This window comes from Notechis scutatus, chromosome Z (assembly GCF_049901735.1).
Source record: "Notechis scutatus isolate UNSWTSFEM ecotype Mainland chromosome Z, rNotScu1.2, whole genome shotgun sequence".
Classification (NCBI taxonomy): Eukaryota; Metazoa; Chordata; class Lepidosauria; order Squamata; family Elapidae; genus Notechis; species Notechis scutatus.
The window spans coordinates 48,418,383-48,437,358 of record NC_142025.1 but is presented as its reverse complement, the minus strand read 5'-3'; the positions used below and the strand labels follow the sequence as shown (position 1 = coordinate 48,437,358).

Here is an 18,976-nt window from a genome sequence, read left to right as displayed (position 1 = left end):
AGCAGACGAAACTCTGCAATATATTCTTGCAGAGGATGTTTCCCCTGGCAAATGTCCCACAAACGGCTAGCCACGGTTTGAGTTTTAATTGGGTTTTCAAACATTACCCGCAATTGCTGCTGAAAGCCTTGAAAATCATTCAACAAAGGGCTATCTTGGGTCAACAAAGGAGTAGCCCATTTGGCAGCCTGCCCAGATAAGAGGCTAATGATAAACCCCACCTTAGCCCGGTCATTTGGAAAGTCTTCAGGCCGCAAGGTAATAAATAATTGGCACTGTCCCATAAATGCTGGGAACATGTCAGTCTGTCCCGAGAATTTCTCCGGCATAGATACCGGGCTTTTTCTAACAGGAGGGGCTGGATGAGCAGCAGGAGTTTGCAAATGTGAAACATGGTTTACCAACTGTGTTACTTGGTTTTGGAGGACTGGTTACTTTGTAGCAGTTGGTCTATCTGTTGCTGTTGCTGCTCCACCAAACGCTGTAATTGAGTATGGTCCATCTTGGTATGAAGATGGTTTGTCAGGCCAGAAGCAAAAGTGTTATGCCTCACTTGTATCCACAGGTGAGCAATCACAATTCTGAAGTTCCAAAAATATAAGCAAACAAAAACAAACCCCAAACAAGATAACTGCTGAAGTTTTTCCAGTCCTCAGCAGTAATTCCGTTATCTGTTTGGCAAACCTGAAGTGCCTATAAATCACAATGCCTCAGAGAATCTTCACAAGACTTTCGCTCTAACAAGACACTTTGCTTCTGGCAAATTTCTCAAGCCAATCCGTTTCCTTTTGTCCCCTAAGGGGGCGTGTTAGTCTCATTAATTAATCATTGGCTCGACGCCTCTTTCCCAATTGAGATTGACATCTCAATCTCCGTCTATTTCTCACATCAAGCCAGGATCCCTCAAAGTTTTCCTCCTCTCCTGAAACCTCTCGCATGTTTTCCTGATTATCTGCCACCGGCTGCTGCGTAATCTGAGATGGAAACTCGGGGGAGGTAGAAGGTTCTGACAACTCTAATAAATTAGGTTCGTCTCTCATAGCCAAGTCCACTTCCTCATCCTGGCTACCCTCAAAATCACTCAGCAATGCAGGCTCAAATCTCACTGCCAGGTCCTCTTCACTTGAGCTCACATCTGCCAAAGGAACAGATTCAAATCCCAGAGTCACAACATATATATATATATATATATATATATATATATATATATATATATATATATATATATATATATATATATATATATATATATATATATATATATATATATATATATATATATATATATATATATATATATATATATATATATATATATATATATATATATATATATATATATATCGTAGATTAATAATAATAAAACCCTCTTAACATCTCTTAGTTCATCTTTACTTTTCTCATATATAATTATATAACACTCTTAGGGTAATTCCCAATACATTTTGAATTTCAAGTCTCCCCATTTTAAATTTCTAATAAAAAATACCCAAATACATTCCCATGTGGCATCCCCCTTTTATATCATATCTAACCCTTATCTCTAAATCTCTTGGCCTTGTCATTTCTCTTGGTTTTAGCTAGCTTTCTCTCTTCTAAATTTTCCTGATCTTTCATTTTTATTTCCATCTGCCAGTCACCCATCTTCTCCGCCACCCTTTCCTGTTGTCTTTTTTGAAGTTTCTTCTTGTAGAATTTCTTCTGTTGTTTAATCCTGGGAGTATTTTCTCTTTTCTTTATTAACTCTATCATCAGTGTCATGGTTTTAGTTCCTTTAATGTCTTTTGGCAATATCTCTTGATGTCCATGTTCATCTGAGTCACTTTCCTCTTCCTTTAACTCCTCCTCTGTGAGATTTTTTTGTTCTTCTAGGGATTGCATCACCATTCTTTTTTTTGCCAGTATGTCCAATAATTCCCTTCTTTCTTTCAGCATTCCTCTCACAGTTGAGTTATTAAAATTCAAAGCCTCTTGTTGCGATCCTTTTGTCTCTATTTCTCTTATTGTCTCCTTTTGTCACTATTTCCCTTATTAATCCTTCTGTCTCTTTATCACAATCAACACCCAACAGTCTCAGGAAATTGCATTCGTTTATCCTTTTCCTACAATTTCCCCCCCCCCCTTTTAAAGTTTCCGGGATTCTTGTTATTTTATTAGTCTTTTATCTCATAACTGTTATAAGATGGACTTCCAGTTTGAGCTTCTTCGGCGACAGACCGAAACCTTGTCTCTGTGAGGCTTTGATCCATGCTCGCTGCTGGAGCGCCCCGAGATGGCTGGTTTCGGGGCTAAGCCACCCCGCAGAGGTGGTGATGAAGGGGGAGACTGCCTGCAGGGTTGAGGTGAGCCGCATCTCTCCTCCCCAGCTGGCCATTACTCCCTTTCCTGAAGGTGGTTGTAGCGGAGGTCAGAAATGGCCACCACAAAGAAGAACTCAACTGGAAAAGAATATGCAGGAGGAAGATAAGAGGAGAAAGTTTTGGTTGACCGGGTCAAACAGCAAAAGCAACAAATAAGGTACCCAGGAATTGAAACTATTAAAAAAAAACAATAACATTGTTCCCTAAGAAGATTTTTAAGCTGCGAAGGAGAGAGAAAAGGGAAAAGAGTTGATTTTTTTTTCCTCCTTTTCCTATACTGACAGCTAAGAGACTTAAGCAAGAAATTGGAAAAAAAATCCACTTTGACATTAATAGGCATTTAATGCTGAAAATAAAAAGTCAAAGGGATAATAAAGATTTCTGGATAATCAAAAGCTTTTGAAAACAGGAAAGGAGAGAAAAAGAATAAAAGGGCAGGATCTGGAAGGGAGGAGACTGCCTGGAATTAAAAAGAACTTACAGCAAAATCTCAACAAGACTTCCAAAAGATACATTTTAACTGAAATATCGCAACAAAAACCCCAGGAAGAGAAAGTGGAAAAAGAAATAAGAAAAAATAACTTGGGACTATTTGGATTACTTGATGATTTCTGGATTTTTGGTTATTGTATTTGAATCAATCAGGTGGTTGTTTAAAACTGTTTAAAATGGCTCCACTTTTAGAAGAACTGAAAATGGAACTTAAAAAGTACAAAGAAGAGGCACAAGAAGAAAGAGGTTTTTTTGGCTTTGTATTTCAGTTTTTAGAAATGGAGATTTGTAATTATGAGAAACAACAAGAAATGCCTGCAGAACAAGAAGATTGCGACAAAGAAGAAGCCATCTTTAATGAACAAGTAATCTTAGGTGGGGGGGGGAAGGAAAGTGGGGAAAGAGAATGGAAAGTTTAAGATTGGGAAAAACAACTCAAAAAAAAAAGAGTGAAAAATAAGTATAAAATCAGAAAGCAACAGAAGAGGGAAATGTAGAAGAGAGAATAGAACTAGAGAGACGAGGGGGTAAAAAGGGGAGGGAGAAGATGAGAGGGAAGAAAGAAAGGAAAAGAAGTTATAAAGGACAGAAACAAAATATAGAGAAACAGGGCCTATTTAGAGATAATGGTGAAAATTTAATGGAAAAAGGGATTCTGCAAAGGTACATAAAATAGTATTGTTATATTAGAAACAGAAATAATTTTAAAAAATATGAAACAATGTATGATTAAAATGTTTGATAAAATAGCTATCATAATTCAGTGGAATGCCTGTCAATAAATAAATATAACAAAATGAATATTTAATGATTTACAAAACATATGTGAAGAGAAATAAGGGAAAAATTAATTATGGAGATTATATGTGTCTTTAAGGAAGTATGATATTCAATTGAAAAGAAGTGTTAAAGATGTTAAAATTTTAATGATTATTAATGATAGAACTGAATTGGAATGGAATGAGGGTTTATAATTACATATATTTATAATCTTTTTTTTTAAAAGAATATAGTGTGTGTTATAAGAATGTACCAAGCAGAATTCGATTGGAAGTTATGTATTATTTATTATATTGAAGGTCATAACCTTAAGGTATATATTGAAGTTTAAATAAGAGTTGAATGGATGTAATTAAAAGATATAAAGGAGTCATACTCCAATTAGTAACTACAGAAGAAAATTTGTTTAATGAGAAAAGATAATATGAAATTGAAACAGAACAGACAAAAGTATAAATATAATGATTTGAATTGAGATGAGATAATCGAAATAAAATTGAGAAAATTAAAAGAGGGGAAAAACTATAGAAAATGTAGAATAGTATAAGATATGGAATAGAACACAAAAAGGAGCATGAAATTGAGTTTTGTGTCTGTACAAAGAAGTTCAACCCGGGACCATGCTATTTTCAAAAAAGATATTTTACTTGTATTTTGTATGTGTGAAAACCCAAATAAAAATTTATTTAAAAAAAAAACTGTTATAAGACCAGTGATTTTCCATAAAATCACGAAGGAAAAAGTCTTCAACCATTAGATGGTGCTCTATATCACTTTCCACTTTTCAAAGTTCTTTTCTTTTCTCTTTTCAATTATATTAACGTTAATTTTCAACCATTTCCACTATTAGCTTTCTTAAGTATAGTCAATTCCAGGCAAGTCCAGCATTTTGTCCAATGCCTAATTGATGCCAAATTATATATATTATTCCAAATTTAGTCTCTAATTTCATTGTAGCTTTTTATAATCAAATTTTGTTTACCTTATATTTTCTTTTCGCTGCTGTCATACTCTTAACTGAGGGCTCTTTCTTTCTACTTCTCAGGGTTATTTTTTTTTAAAAAAATTCAAGTTCTTTTATCTGGTTACACATCGCTCACCACTTCACCGCTCCAACACATACTTAGGTCCCAGCAGCTTTCCGTCTTCAGGGCAGCCATTAAACTGCTGCTTCTCCCTGTCTTCCAGGGGAGTTAATACCTAGCCAGGGAGGGGAGATGCAGCTCCCCTCGACCCAGCTGGCAGTGTCCCCCACTTCCTCCACCCCCAGAAGGGACCCTTCCAACAAGGTAAACACAGATCAAAGCCGCGCAAAAACGTGGTCTCTGGTGCATCTTTGACGGAAACGTCACTGGAAGTCCCAAGTGTTCTAACTATGAGAAATGAGGGTACAAGGCAATTTTGGAAGGAAGAAGTCCTAACATATTTCAAGATATTTGGCACAAATAACATAACATGTTTTTCATTATGATCATAATATTTTATTATGATCAATATGATTATAGTGATAAGCTGATAAAGAAAATTTGCAAAAAGATTTCCCCCCCAAATTTTTACAATTTATAATTCATTATTCTTGCTTGTATACTTCAGAAATACAGAAAGTATTAATATTTTATTTTAAATGCTCTTAACATAAACATTTCAGTGTAATAAACACTGAGCATTCAATAAATGTTTCTGTAGAAACCAATTCTTTGATATTGTTAATTTTACTATTTAAGCTTTCTGTTTTATGGGAATCTTAGAGTCAGACTATCATTCAGCAGAGCAGAGAAAAAAGAAGGAATAAGAGTAACTATTCAGCCATTCCTTTAGTTATGCTGGTTATCATCATATGACAGAAAAATAATGTTACTTAGAAGCTTGAAGCTTAAGGGGAGAAATTTCTATAAATTAAGGAGTAGTCTATAAAGCTGATATAACAGAAGAGGAAAAAGTGACTTGGGGCAATGATTTCATTTAGAGAAATTCCTGTAAGTTTACAATGGGAAGTTGTTGCCTAAAGACATTCGTCACTAGGGATAAGAAAATGAGAATTTTCCAGCTCCGAAAGAAAAGTCATTAACTGGCAACATAATAAAAAATGGCAGCTGCAACATTCAATTCCAGAGAATTCCACAATCTGAACACCACTTTTACAATCATTAAGTAGGAACCTGATATTTCTACATATTCTCTACAAATCATGATAGATGCAAAAGGTTTATGAACAGCCTTAGGGATATGAGGCCCTGAAAAGATTTGTGTAGTCTTAAATAAACACTTTAGCTCAGAATATAATGGAAAGGAAAATGCTCTGAAGCTTGAAATTCAGAATCTAAACAGCTTGGACCTATGAAATAAGTATATGCTCTGGACAGTGCTTTCATTCATAGCAAGTACAGTTTCCAGAAGCAGTTATCTTATAGACTGGCCTAAGATATAACAAGATGATACTGCTCCCAATCCATTTCCAACTGCCAGCTGGACTGGCAATCGTTTCTCTGGTCCTAGCATTGGAAAAAAATTCCTTAGGTGTTTCTGGAAGTGGCACATAGGCTTCAGCGTCAGAATACAGTCTCAGTTGCCTTCTGATTCCTCCAGCTTCTTGAACTGAAAACTAATTCAATCTAATTGAACCATTGTCTAATCAATAACTTGTTAATAAATAATTATTGATAGAAATTACTTGAAAGAATGGTGGATAAGACACTAAATGTTCTTTGCTTCAAACTTATATAGTATATCGAAGTGTAGTAGATTTATTTCCAAAGCAGGAAGCCTAATTAGCCAAAAGCCAACTATCATGTAGTCCGTAGCGTGAGAAAGACAAGATAAAGGATCCATTAAGAGAGAGGAAAAAGTAGGGAAAGAAATTGGTAGATTTCTACTTTTGGGGGTAGAGGAAGGTATTGCATATACATGTTGATTCAAAATTGAAATACTGTATATAAAGACACTGCCATGCTGAGATGGAGAATGGAACAACCTGCCACAGCCACAACTCATTTCAGCCAACTCACCATAGCCAACTTGTCACAGAACAACTCACCATGGCCAACTTGCAGCAGGACAACTCAGTGCAGGACAATTTAACAATTCTATTCAATTATTTAAAATAAATAAAAATTATTTTAATTTTTGAAATTCACATTTCATTCTACCACTCTTTTCACATCCTTTCTTTAATGATTCTATTCCACCATTGCGTTGATAAAGCAAAGATAAAAATTAGTCTCATCCATAAAGTAGCTGTAGCTGTATCCAGAAAAGTATTATGGTAATGTTCAGAAATTCTTAATTCTTTATGCTTATGTAGAGATGGAATGGAATTCCCTTAATGATCTATAGATATTACAAAAGCACATGGAATATAAGTGGTTTAATTCTGGGGTATTAAAATGGATAACTAAGTGATAAAATAGAATTCTACCACTTCTGGTGAGATTATAGGTCAGTGATGGCGAACGTTTTTGTTGTGGTGTGCAGAAAGTGCGCGTGCACGTGATAGCACACATGCCAGCACCCACAATGCAATGCGCCCCCCGTGCATGCACCTGCAATACCCCACCCTGCCCCCTTACTTGTGCTATGCATGTGCGTACCTCCCAGCTGATCTTTGGCCTGTTTGAGTCATTTTCACCCTTCCAGAGGCTCGAGGGAACCCTCAGCTGCCTCAGGAGGCTCGAGGGAAGCTTCTTCAACCTCCAGAGGGTCTCTGGAGCCTGGGGAAGGCCGTTTTTGCACTCCCAGAGACTCGAAGGAAGCCTCTAGAACCTTGGGAGGCTGAAAACGGGCCTGTTTCGTCACCCCCAGTATTTCTGGAAGGCCCGTTTTTCGGCTTCCTGAGGCTGCAGAGGCTTCCCTCAAGTCTCCGGGAGGGTGAAAATCAGCTGGGAGGCACACGTATGCACAGTGCCGAGGCTTGCATGCCTGCACAAATGGCTCTGCATGCCATAGGTTCACCATAGGTTCACCATCACGGTTATAGGTGATCAAGAAAGATTTCTGGAATCAGAACAGACTATAGTATATTATTGGGGGGGAGGAAGTACTCCAGTTACTTATAATAAGCCTCTTCTCTATATTCTTAATACTTGAGTATGTCCTTTGTATGCCAGTCCCATCTGAGAATAGTCAGTTACAAGGGACCTAAGTAGCTATATCTCAAAAATTCTGAAAAGCACCAATTTGCCTAAAGATCATGCAAATACCAATCTGACTGTCATGTAAACAATCTCCAGCAAAATACTAAATCAATTGTATAAGTGACAGACAATAAATCCTATGCTCTATATAGACTGGTTTCCACAGTATATATGGTATTAAAGCAACCCCTGAAAATAATTCTGAAGGATACTATGGTTTCTGAAGAATGAGCAACAAGTTTTTCATAGTGAAGTTGCCAATTAAAATATTATAACTAATAATCCTTGTCCTATTTTAATTCTTTGACATTTTCTGTCATATTTTCTCTGTCCTCTTTGATGTGAGGTCTCAAAATTATATTAAAATGCAGTTTTCCCATCTATACATTTTGCCTTCAAACTAGTAGTATTATCTGAAGGAAATTCTTAGTTGGACATCACTGCTTGACTTCAGATAGCAGCACATGAGAAAGAAGATATCAGATTCTAATGTTCAGTGAGGAGATATTGTTAATTACTTATTGCTTTGAAAGTTTACTGTCAATTCATAAAAGACCTATAACTCTAAGAATAGAGTTTTCTGAAACTGCATTAGAATTATCAGCACGCTAGGGTGCATGAAACCAAAAGATGCAAGCGCTTAATCGTTGAATAAGAAATAGCTAAAGTTTGTCTGCTTTTCTATGTAAATAGGCTCCAAAAGCATTCCATTTTACAGCTATTTAAAATCTCCTGTAATGGCTGCCAAGGATTATGGCAATCAACAGCTTGACAGGCTGCTATTGACTCAACCTGACTTGTGTGCCTCAAAGCCTGACCCTGCTGAGTCAGTTGTTCTGACTTCTTCTGGCCTGGAGGTCCAGTCTCCATTACTGTATAGCTGGGTGGCTGTGATAATCAACTGTGTTGGGTTATTTGTTACAAAAATTCATTGAAATATTATGTATGAATGTTTTGACATGGAGATTCTTCAACAAAACACTGTTGATATTGAAACAGTATTTGTTAATCAAAATACCAAAAAAGTTTGAATGAAATTATGTTTTTCTTGGGGGTTTTTAACAAAAGCAATAACGTCAATAAAAGGCATCACACAAACATCACTTTTGTGTAGTTAAGGTGCTGACCTAGAAAACAGGAGACTGAGTCCCAACTTTGGCATGAAAGCCAACTGAGTGACACTGAGCCAGTTATCCTTCTTTCAGCCCAACTCATTTCATAAGGAGAAGGAATTGCTGTGGGGAAAACAGGAGGGGGAAGGGGTATTGGTATGTGTGCCTTGAATTGTTTATGGAAAAAAGGATGATAGATAGATAGATAGATAGATAGATAGATAGATAGATAGATAGATAGATAGATAGATATAAAATAAAATATTTTATATTTTAGATATAAAATAAAATATAAAAAAATAAAGCTATGGAAATTTGAGCTTGTTTAAACCAGTAATATAAAAATCAGTATGTAAGGAGGAAAACTCAACCATAGCAAAAAAAAAAAAAAAAAAAAAGGCTATTAGCTGATAGCTTGTTTGATGTTATGCATCACTGCATTAACACAAGTGAGTATTTTATATGAAATTACAGCATAAATATAGCTTCTAAAACTAAATAAACAGATGAAGTTCAATTATGCTTTTTCCTCAACTATAAGTAAAAGTCCCACAGTATCAGAAATATATAGACTGTTAAGGCAGAGAGCTGGTGAACTATCAGCTATGTATTCAGACTTCAGAGTAGCCATTTGTAATTTGGGAATATAGTGAACTTCAGTTCCCAGAATTTCTTTTAAAAAAAAAGTTTTAAAAACAATTTTATTTACAAATTTAAAAATGTACAATTTCAAAAATACAGAAACAATAATAACACATAATTTTTTACACGTGTTGTCAAATTTGGTAAGTCCTAAAAATCATTATTGGCTAGTACTAGTCACATATTCACACATTATTATATCCTAAGTGCTAAATAATTCACAATATACTCCATTTATTTTCACATTGGCTTATAACTACTCTTCTATCATGAATACATTCGTGTTTTTTAACTAATAAACACAAAAAATATTATAAATGGCTAATACTAATAATAGTAGTAACAAAGAAAAGGTTTAAAACCTTAAATTGTTTTTATGTACTTAATATATTATAAACCTCTGGATATAATTTGTATCTTAGGTTCATTTACATGTTTCCCCTTTTATTGTCTACCCTCTTATGCCATTTATCCCATATCCAGTAATAATCTGTATTCTCCTTCCCGTTAATTTTAAGCGTAAGCCTCTCCAGTTGGGCACACTCATATGTTTTCTGAATAACAACCTGTATCGGTGGTACATTTGGGTTTTTCCAATATTGAGATATTGAGATACGTGCCGCAGTTAATAAATGGATGGTCAGATATTTTACTTTAGTGGAGTAGTCCCCTTTGATCATTCCCAACAAAAATAATTCTGGTTTCCACTCCAGCCCACTCTCTATAATTTCTTTTATCCACGTTTTTATTTTTAGCCAATATTTCTTTATCTCAGGACAAGTCCACCAAGAATGGAAGTATGTACCAAATTTCCCTTTACATTTCCAACAGCAAGGATTGGCTGTCGGAAATATTTTGGCCAATCTAGAGGGCGCCAGATGCCATCTGTACATCATTTTGTATAAATTCTCCTTGTGCGCTACTGATTTGGTTAGTGTCAGGTTTTTCTGCCAGATTTCTTCCCAGTCATCCAGATCAATACTATAACCAAAGTTTTTTTCCCAAGCCAACATGGGACCTTTCACAATTTTCTCGGCCATTTCATATTCTAATAAATAATTATATAATTTGGAAATTGAACTTTTCTCAGGGTTTAAAAGTATTTTATCCAAATATGTATTTTTTACCTCAATTCCCTATTCCTTTATGTCTTTATTGTATCTCAATTTTATTTGAAAATATATCCAATTATCAATAGCTATCTCTTGTGATTTAGTTCCTGTTTCGTTTTAATTCTTCCCTCGCTATCTAATATTTGGTAATATTTAAGTTTTTTACTGATGTCCATCGTGTTTAAATGAAACATTGCCTCCATCGTTGAGAATCACCTCGGGATTTTAGTATAATGATTCTTTCTTATATCAGTCCAAACTTTAATTAAAGATTTTCGGAATACATGTCTAGTAAAATATAAATTGTTTTTACTATTCGGTTCCATAGAAATGCATGCCAGCCTAGCTGTAAATCATGTCCCTCCAATTGTAAAATCCTGTTATTCCTTAAATCAATCCAATCTTTTATCCACACTAATGCCGCTGCTCTATAGTATGTCTCCCAGGCAGGTAGTCCGAATCCACCCCTGCTTTTATTATCTTGTAAACAAGTTTTTTTAATCCTTGTTTTCTTCTTTGCCCAGATAAATTTCATCACAATTTTATCTAAATCTTTAAAAAAAAATTTGCCCAGTAATATTGGAATTGTCTGAAATAAATTCGTTTTGATTGTTGCTATTCTACCTAATAATGCAATTTGCATCTTATTCCAATTTTCCAAGTCCTTTTCAATCTGTTTCAGTAATTTAGTATAATTATCCTCTCGTAGATTTAATGTTCTAGCTCTTAACCAGATTCCTAAATATTTAATTTTATTTACAATTTGTAATCCCGTCTTTTCTTCCAATTTTTTTTGTTTATTATGTTTTAACTAGCATTTTGATTTTTTCCTTATTGATTTTTAATCCTGCTAATTTCCTTAATTTATCTATTTCATTTAGTAGAGCTGGTCCTGAGTCTATTGGATCTTCTATGACAAAAACCATATCATCTGCGAAGGCTTGTAATTTATATTCTTGATTTTTTATTTTAATTCCTTTAATTTCTTTACTTAATCTAATTCTGTCCAGCAAAGTTTCCAAAATTGTTATAAAAAGCAGAGGTGAAAGTGGACATCCCTGTCTGACCCCCTTCCTTATCTCCAATGATTTGGTAATTTCTCCATTTAATAATCCATTGGCCTTTTGTGTGGCATAGATTGCATTCAACATTTTTACAAAATTATCTCCAAAATCCATCAGATTAATATGCTTTTTCATAAAGTCCCAATTTAAGTTATCAAAGGCCTTTTGTGCATCCAGGAAGACCAAAGCCATTTGGCTTCCTGGATGTTTTTCATAATATTCCAATATATCTATTATTGTTCTTATGTTATGTCTGATCTGCCTTGTGGGAAGAAATCCATTTTGATCTGGGTGAATTTTATTACTGAGTATTTTCTTTAATCTTTCCACCATTGCTGCCATAAAAATTTTGTAATCTGAGTTTAAAAGGGATATTGGTCTATGAATCTTTGTTTGATTGGCATCTGTGCCCTCTTTCGGAATCAATGTTATGTATGCTTCCTTCCAAGATTCTGGTATTTTAGCATCCAGTAATACCCCATTGCAAACCTCTAATAACATTATCTCTAATATATCACCTATTTCTTTGTATAGCTCATTTGGTAACCCATCTGGGCCTGGCATTTTATTTCTTTTTTGTTTTTGAATCGCCACCTTTAGCTCATCTAAAGTTATTTCTTTATTCAACATCTCTTTTTTGTCCTCTGATATTGGATAGAGAGTTCCTTCTTTCAAATATTCTTCTATTTTATTTAAGTCAACTGCTTCTTGTTTGTAAAGATCTTCAAAGTATTCTCTTACAATTTCCTTTTTTTTCTCCTGATCTGTCTCTGTTATTCCATTTTTATCCTGTAATTGGTATATCATTCTTTTCTGTTTTTCTTTTCTTAATTTATATGCCAGCCACCTTCCAGGTTTATTTGCATGTTCAAAATAATTTTGTTTTGTAAATAATAATTTTTTAATTAGTTCCTCTTGATTTAAAATGTTCATCTCATGTTTAACTAATGCTAGTTCATTTCTGATATACTCATCTCCCGGGGTTTCCATTTGCTTATTTTCCAATTTCTCTATCCTTTTTGTTAGGGCTTTCTGCTTCCTCTCTCTTTCCTTGTTTCTATTTGCTATATAAGCTATCGATATTCCCCTTAAATATGCCTTCATCATATCCCACAGTTCCCAGAATTTCAAGCAGCATGTCCAAATCTTCATCTTCTGGATTCAGAAAAACAACATATTTGGAAGGCATCACACGGAACAAGGTTGTCTCAAAACATCACAGCCTCAGGCACATGAAAAGATAATCTGTAGCAACTAGACTTTTTCAACTTGCTGATAGATTCAAGCTCCTGGATTGGTTAGTCCTAAACCCAGCTTTTAGTACATGCATGTACTGGATGTAATATAGATAAAGTTTCCTTACAGACAAAGACTTAAAACCATGCAACCAACAATTAAACCCAAGACTTGGTTGGGTGAGGAAAAGCTGAAACTCCAGGCCTCCCTTGATTGCCCTGATTGGAATGTTTTTGAAGATGCTTCTGCAGACCTAGATGAGCTCACAGATACTGTAACATCATATGTCAGCTTCTGCGAAGACTTATGTGTACCAACAAGGAACCTGCAAATATACAGTAACAATAAACCTTGGTTCACAGCTAAACTTAAGCAGCTACGTCATTCCAAAGAGGGAGCCTACAGAAAAGGTGACAGAATGCTATACAACCAGGCCAGAAACATATTAACAAGAGAGATCAGAGCAGCAAAAAGAAGCTACTCTGAAAAGTCAAAGAATCAGTTCTCAACAAATGAACCAGCAAACATGTGGAAAACTCTTAAAAACATCACTGGCTGCAGCAAACCTCCTTCCCAGGCAGAAGGAAATCAACAATTAGCAGATGACCTGAATGTGTTTTACTGCAGGTTTGAAAAGAAATTACAGCCACCTATCTCCACAACCCACATCTCAAACACACCAATAACAGCCAAGCCTCCTACAACTGGCCCCAATCCATTGGGTTCACAACCTCTGGTGATCACAGAAAAAGAAGTGCAAGATCTATTACACAGACAGAAGCCAGGAAAAGCACCAGGGCCAGACAAGATAACTCCTTCTTGCTTAAAAGTCTGTGCTGACCAATTGGCTGCCATCTTCACCTGAATCTTCAATAGATTACTAGAGATGTACTATGTTCCTTCCTACTTCAAACGTTCTACCATCATCCCAGTGCCAAAGAAGCCCTCCATCACCAGTTGCTCTGACATCGGTTGTTATGAAAATCTTTGAAAGGCTTGTGCTGTCCCACCTGAAAACCATCACGGATCCGCTGTTAAATCCCATGCAGTTTGCATACCAAGCAAATAGATCGACAGATGATGCTGTTAACATGGCTCTGCATTACATCCTACAACACCTTGAATCTCCAAATACTTATGCAAGGGTTCTCTTTGTAGACTTCAGTTCAGCATTCAATACCATCATTCCAGACACTCTTCTAAGTAAATTAAACCAACTAGCGGTACCTGAACACACTTGTAAGTGGATCATAAGCTTCCTAACAGACAGGAAGCAGCAAGTGAAGCTAGGCAGAATCACATCTGATACCTGTACAATCAGCACAGGGCGCCCCAAGGCTGTGTGCTTTCTTCACTTCTCTTCTCCCTATATACCAATGACTGCAGCTCAAACGATCCATCTGTTAAAATACTGAAGTTTGCTGATGACACAACAGTGATTGGTCTTATTTGAGACAACGACGAATCTGCATACAGACAGGAGGTTGTACAACTTGCCTCATGGTGTAACCGGAACAATCAGGAACTGAACACACTCAAAACTGTAGAAATGGTGGTAGACTTTAGAAAAAACCCTCTCATACTACCACTTCTTACAACACTAGACAACAAAATATCAACAGTAGAGACCTTCAAATTTCTTGGTTCTACTATATCACATGACCTAAAATGGACACCTAACATCAAAAACGTCATCAAAAAAGCACAACAAAGATGTTCTTTCTGTGCCAACTCAGAAAGCTCAAATTGCCCAAGGAGCTGCTGATACAGTTCTATAGAGCAGGGGTCCCCAACCACCGGGCCGCGGACCAGTACCGGTCCGTGGAGCACTCTGTACCGGGCCGCAAAGGAAAAAAAAATTAAAAAAAATGGCGGCTTTATTCGCCTTCGGTGAATGTTGCTGGGATCGGGGATCAAGGACACAAATGAGAGAAGGGGAGGAGGAAGCAACCGAAGCCTGTCCTGCTCTCTGGCTCAGTGGCTTCGGCTTCCTCCCGCCTCATTCCTCTCTCAGTCGCTCTCTCGCTCCTCCACCAGCCCAGGAAGAAACTGCTTCAAAGAAGCCGGGGGTGGGGGTGGGAGTGGCTTTTCCTGTCGGCGCAGCTCCTCCGAAGCACCCGTTTCACCCCCCACCCTGCCGCCAATCAATCCAGGTTCAATCCAGTGCTCCATTCTGCCTGCCTGCCTGCCTTCGTTTCTGGTAGTTTCGAAGCAGCTTCGGCTGAGAATAATAACTATTCGCCTCTTTTCAGCCGAAGCTGCTTGAAACTACCAGAAAACAAGGCAGGCAGGCAGAACGGAGCACTGGATTGAACCGCTGGTGGCGGGGCGGGCGGGCGGGGCGGGCGGGGTGAACGGGCGCTTTGGAGGATCCGAAACCACCAGAAACGAAGGCAGGCAGGCAGAGCGGAGCACTGGATTGAACCGCAGGCGGCGGGGCGGGGCGGGGTGGGGGTGAACGGGCGCTTTGGAGAAGCTGCGCTCCGAAACCACCAGAAACGAAGGCAGGCAGGCAGAACGGAGGATTGAACTGTGGGCGGCGGGGTGGGGGTGAACGGGCGCTTTGGGGAAGCTGCACCGACAGGAAAAGCCACCCTGCCGGCTTCTTTGAAGCAGTTTCTTCCTGGGCTGGTGGAGGAGTGAGAGAGCGACTGAGAGAGGAACGAGGCAGACACCTGAGGGATGAGGCTGAGGGAGGGAGGGAGACACCTGAGGGATGGGGCTGATGAAGGCAGGGCCGAGAGGCGAGGCTTCTCCGTCCTGCAGGGACTATCTGTCACTCAGGGTTGCAATGAGGAGGCATTAGCGTTCCCTGAACTTGGTGGTTTGCTGGCAGACGTTTTATTACCCAACTAGGTAGCAACATCAGATGTTACCTAGTCAGATAATGAAACGTCTGCAAGCAAACCACCAAACTCGGACACCCCCCCCCCGTCCTTGAAAAAGTGTTTCTGAGTGAAACTGGTCCCTGGCACAAAAAAGGTTGGGGACCACTGCTATAGAGGAATTACTGAGTCTATCATCTGCACCTCTATAACTGTCTGGTTTGATTCTGCAACCCAACAGGACAGAGACAGACTTCAGAGGATAATTAGGACTGCAGAAAAAATAATTACTACCCACATGCCTTCAATCGAGGACCTGTATACTGCATGAGTCAAAAAGAGGGCTGTGAAAATATCTACAGACCCCTCACATCCTGGACATAAACTGTTTCAACTCCTTCCCTCAAAACGACGCTATAGAGCACTGCACACCAGAACAACTAGACACAACAGAACAGTTTTTCCCCAAAAACCATCACTCTGCTAAACAAATAATTCCCTCAACACTGTTCAACTATTACAAAGTCTACACTACTATTACTATTAACCTTCTCATCACTCCTTATCATCTATCCCCTCCCACTTGTGATTGTAGGACTGTAACTTTGTCGCTTGTATCCTTATGATTTATTTATATTGACTGTTTCCTAGTATTATTTGATTGCTGACTGTACCCTATGACTATCATTAAGTGTTGTATGTTGTGATTCTTGACTCTTGACAAATGTATCTTTTCTTTTATGTATACTGAGAATATTTACACTAAAACAAATTCCTTGTGTTTCTAATCACGCTTGGCCAATAAAGAATTCTATTCTATTCTATTCTATTCTATTCTATTCTATTCTATTCTATTCTATTCTATTCTGTTCTATTCTATTCTTATAATGGCATCAAGGCATTCGTTTTAGTGTCCACAATGCACCAGAATGATCTCAGTTAGTGCCATTGTGGGCAATCTAAGGCATATGATTTGATAGTCCAACATAACTTAGGCCCCCAAACTTTCCATGGAATGTCATTAGGGCAATTTCCATACCAATCTGGACTCTATCCTTGCTTGGCCAATAAGCAGTATTTTTGTACAAAGCATATTATCTCGATTCCAACCTCCATCTTTGTATCTACATATACAGTATAATTCACTAGTGGACATATCTCTGAATAGGAAAATACATATTCCATATCAGAATTCTGGTCATTTTATATACTTGATAGCATCAAATTTATAGAGCTACCCAAGTCAACCAACTCAGAGCAGATACAAAAAAACAGCTAATACAAAAACACTAAATTATAAGCAAGGCTGGATAAAAATGATAAAAGCAAACAACAAACAAAAAGCCAGTCTGATAACCAAAAGGCACCAAAAACAATTTCTTACCCCAGGGCCTGGGGAAAGAACCAGATAATTAAAATTAATTTGCTGAACAATGGAATTGGGGCCATGTGAAACTTTGGAGAGATGCCAGTCTAGACAGCAGGTGCCATGACAGTAAGGTATGACACTATAATAATTTCTTAATGTAACCATATTTATGTTAAACCAGATGTTGGTCAATTCAACGACTAAAAGATCTTGGCCAAATTCCTATAAGAGATGCCAATGGATTTTTCACACCTAAAATTGCAACACTATACACTTAGCTGTTCAGGATTGTAAAATTGCTGCTTGCCAGTCAAGTACGTTTATAACTGAATGCAGACACTTTACCTTTTTTTCTTGATCGATGATGACCAATTATTACTCCATATATCCTTGCATTTGGAGGCTTGCTCAGTTTTCTGCACTCTGGCTGTATTAAGAATTGCTCTGTTTATATAAAAAGGAAAATCCATTTGAAAGAAGAGAAAAAACTCTTTGCAAAAGCACAATGAATTGCTGAAAAGATAAGTAACTGCTCAAATTATAAAAGTAGCAAGAAATACCAATGAGATCTATTTCAGTTTGAAGAAGAATGACTTTGAAATTCCACCCAATGCAGAATTTATTTTTTAAACTTTATTTTTGATTGAATTATATAGTTCATTGTAAAGATGCTAATGTAAATCAGAAACACATTAAAAGAAATAGAATGCCCACTTTAACTCTAATAGAAATACATTTCAAAATTGTATTGACATATTTTACAATAAATATAAAATGTTTTTTAAAGTGTTCTCAAAATCCTATTTTTTAAAAACAAAATTACAGCATCTTATCTGTTTTTAATGGCAGCATTAAGTTTTTGCAATTCTAGTACAACTTCACTCCAGGGTAGCTTTAAGAAGGAAGCATTGATTTATAAGCAATTACATGCTGATACATTAATTCTGAATTTTTTATGCTGGACAACTTATGCTAGGCAGTTGTCCCTAGAACAGTTCTAAAGTAAAATAGTGAACCCTTATCTAGGTTAGGTTAAATAGTACAAACTGCCCAGCATAAAACATTCAGAATTAATGTGTCAGAATGCAATTGCTTATAAATCAATGGTTCCTTCTTACAGCTACCCTGAAGTGAAGTTGCACTAGAATTGCAAAAGCTTGATGCTGCCATTAAAAACAGATAATTCAAGTTGTATTTGGAGGAATAGTAAAAGGCAGAAAACTTTAGTAAAACAAAGCAACTTCAGGTACCACCATCCTAACCATTAATTTGTCCTAATAATTGGAGCAGTTATTAGAACGAATTAATTTACCCAAAATCAGTGATTATTTATAGTTAAAGCAAATATTTAGACACCCTGCTTTGCTCTAATCTTTGTATCAGCTGATTCTTTTTCCCTGTAATTTGGGTATCCAGCTAATTGTATGTGGCACTGTGACCCTGGGTTTAAGTTTTTTATTCTAAATATTTTTTCTTTCTCCAAATATTCTCATTTTCATTCTCTCTCTCTCCCTCTCTCTCCTTTTCTCTCCCCCTCCTTCTTCCAATCTCTCCATTTATTCTTCATTCATTCTGCTTCTATAAAAAAAGCCAAATAAATAACGATTTAGTTATTCTACACAGCAACAAATGAGCTCATATATGCTGGCTTGGGAACTCTGAGAGTTGAAGCTCTTGAAAATTAAAATTGCCAAGCTGAAAAACAACTCCTTATGATATTTGTTGCCTCAGCAAGAGGGTTGCAATGCAGTAGAGAGAAACCATTACAATGGCTGTAAGCCCTGGGTCTCTGGTAGGCAACTTAAATACAGCCTGGCAAAAAGCTTCATACCCCAGGGATGTTATGTTCTTTGA

At 36.9% G+C, this 18,976-nt stretch overlaps 1 protein-coding gene across 3 annotated transcripts in view; it reads right to left on the bottom strand.

Moving 5' to 3' along the window:
* The window catches only part of ST8SIA6 (ST8 alpha-N-acetyl-neuraminide alpha-2,8-sialyltransferase 6), a 67,149-nt gene that overhangs the window by 42,611 nt on the left and 5,562 nt on the right, over positions 1 to 18,976 (bottom strand). For 2 of the 3 annotated variants that reach the window (XM_087948105.1, XM_087948104.1), the window contains exon 3: positions 17,468 to 17,566. The exons of the other annotated variant lie outside the window; for it this stretch is intronic. In XM_087948105.1, the coding sequence (XP_087804231.1) occupies positions 17,468 to 17,566 (99 nt within the window). The remainder of the gene's footprint in view (positions 1 to 17,467; positions 17,567 to 18,976) is intronic. 3 annotated transcript variants of the gene reach the window in all.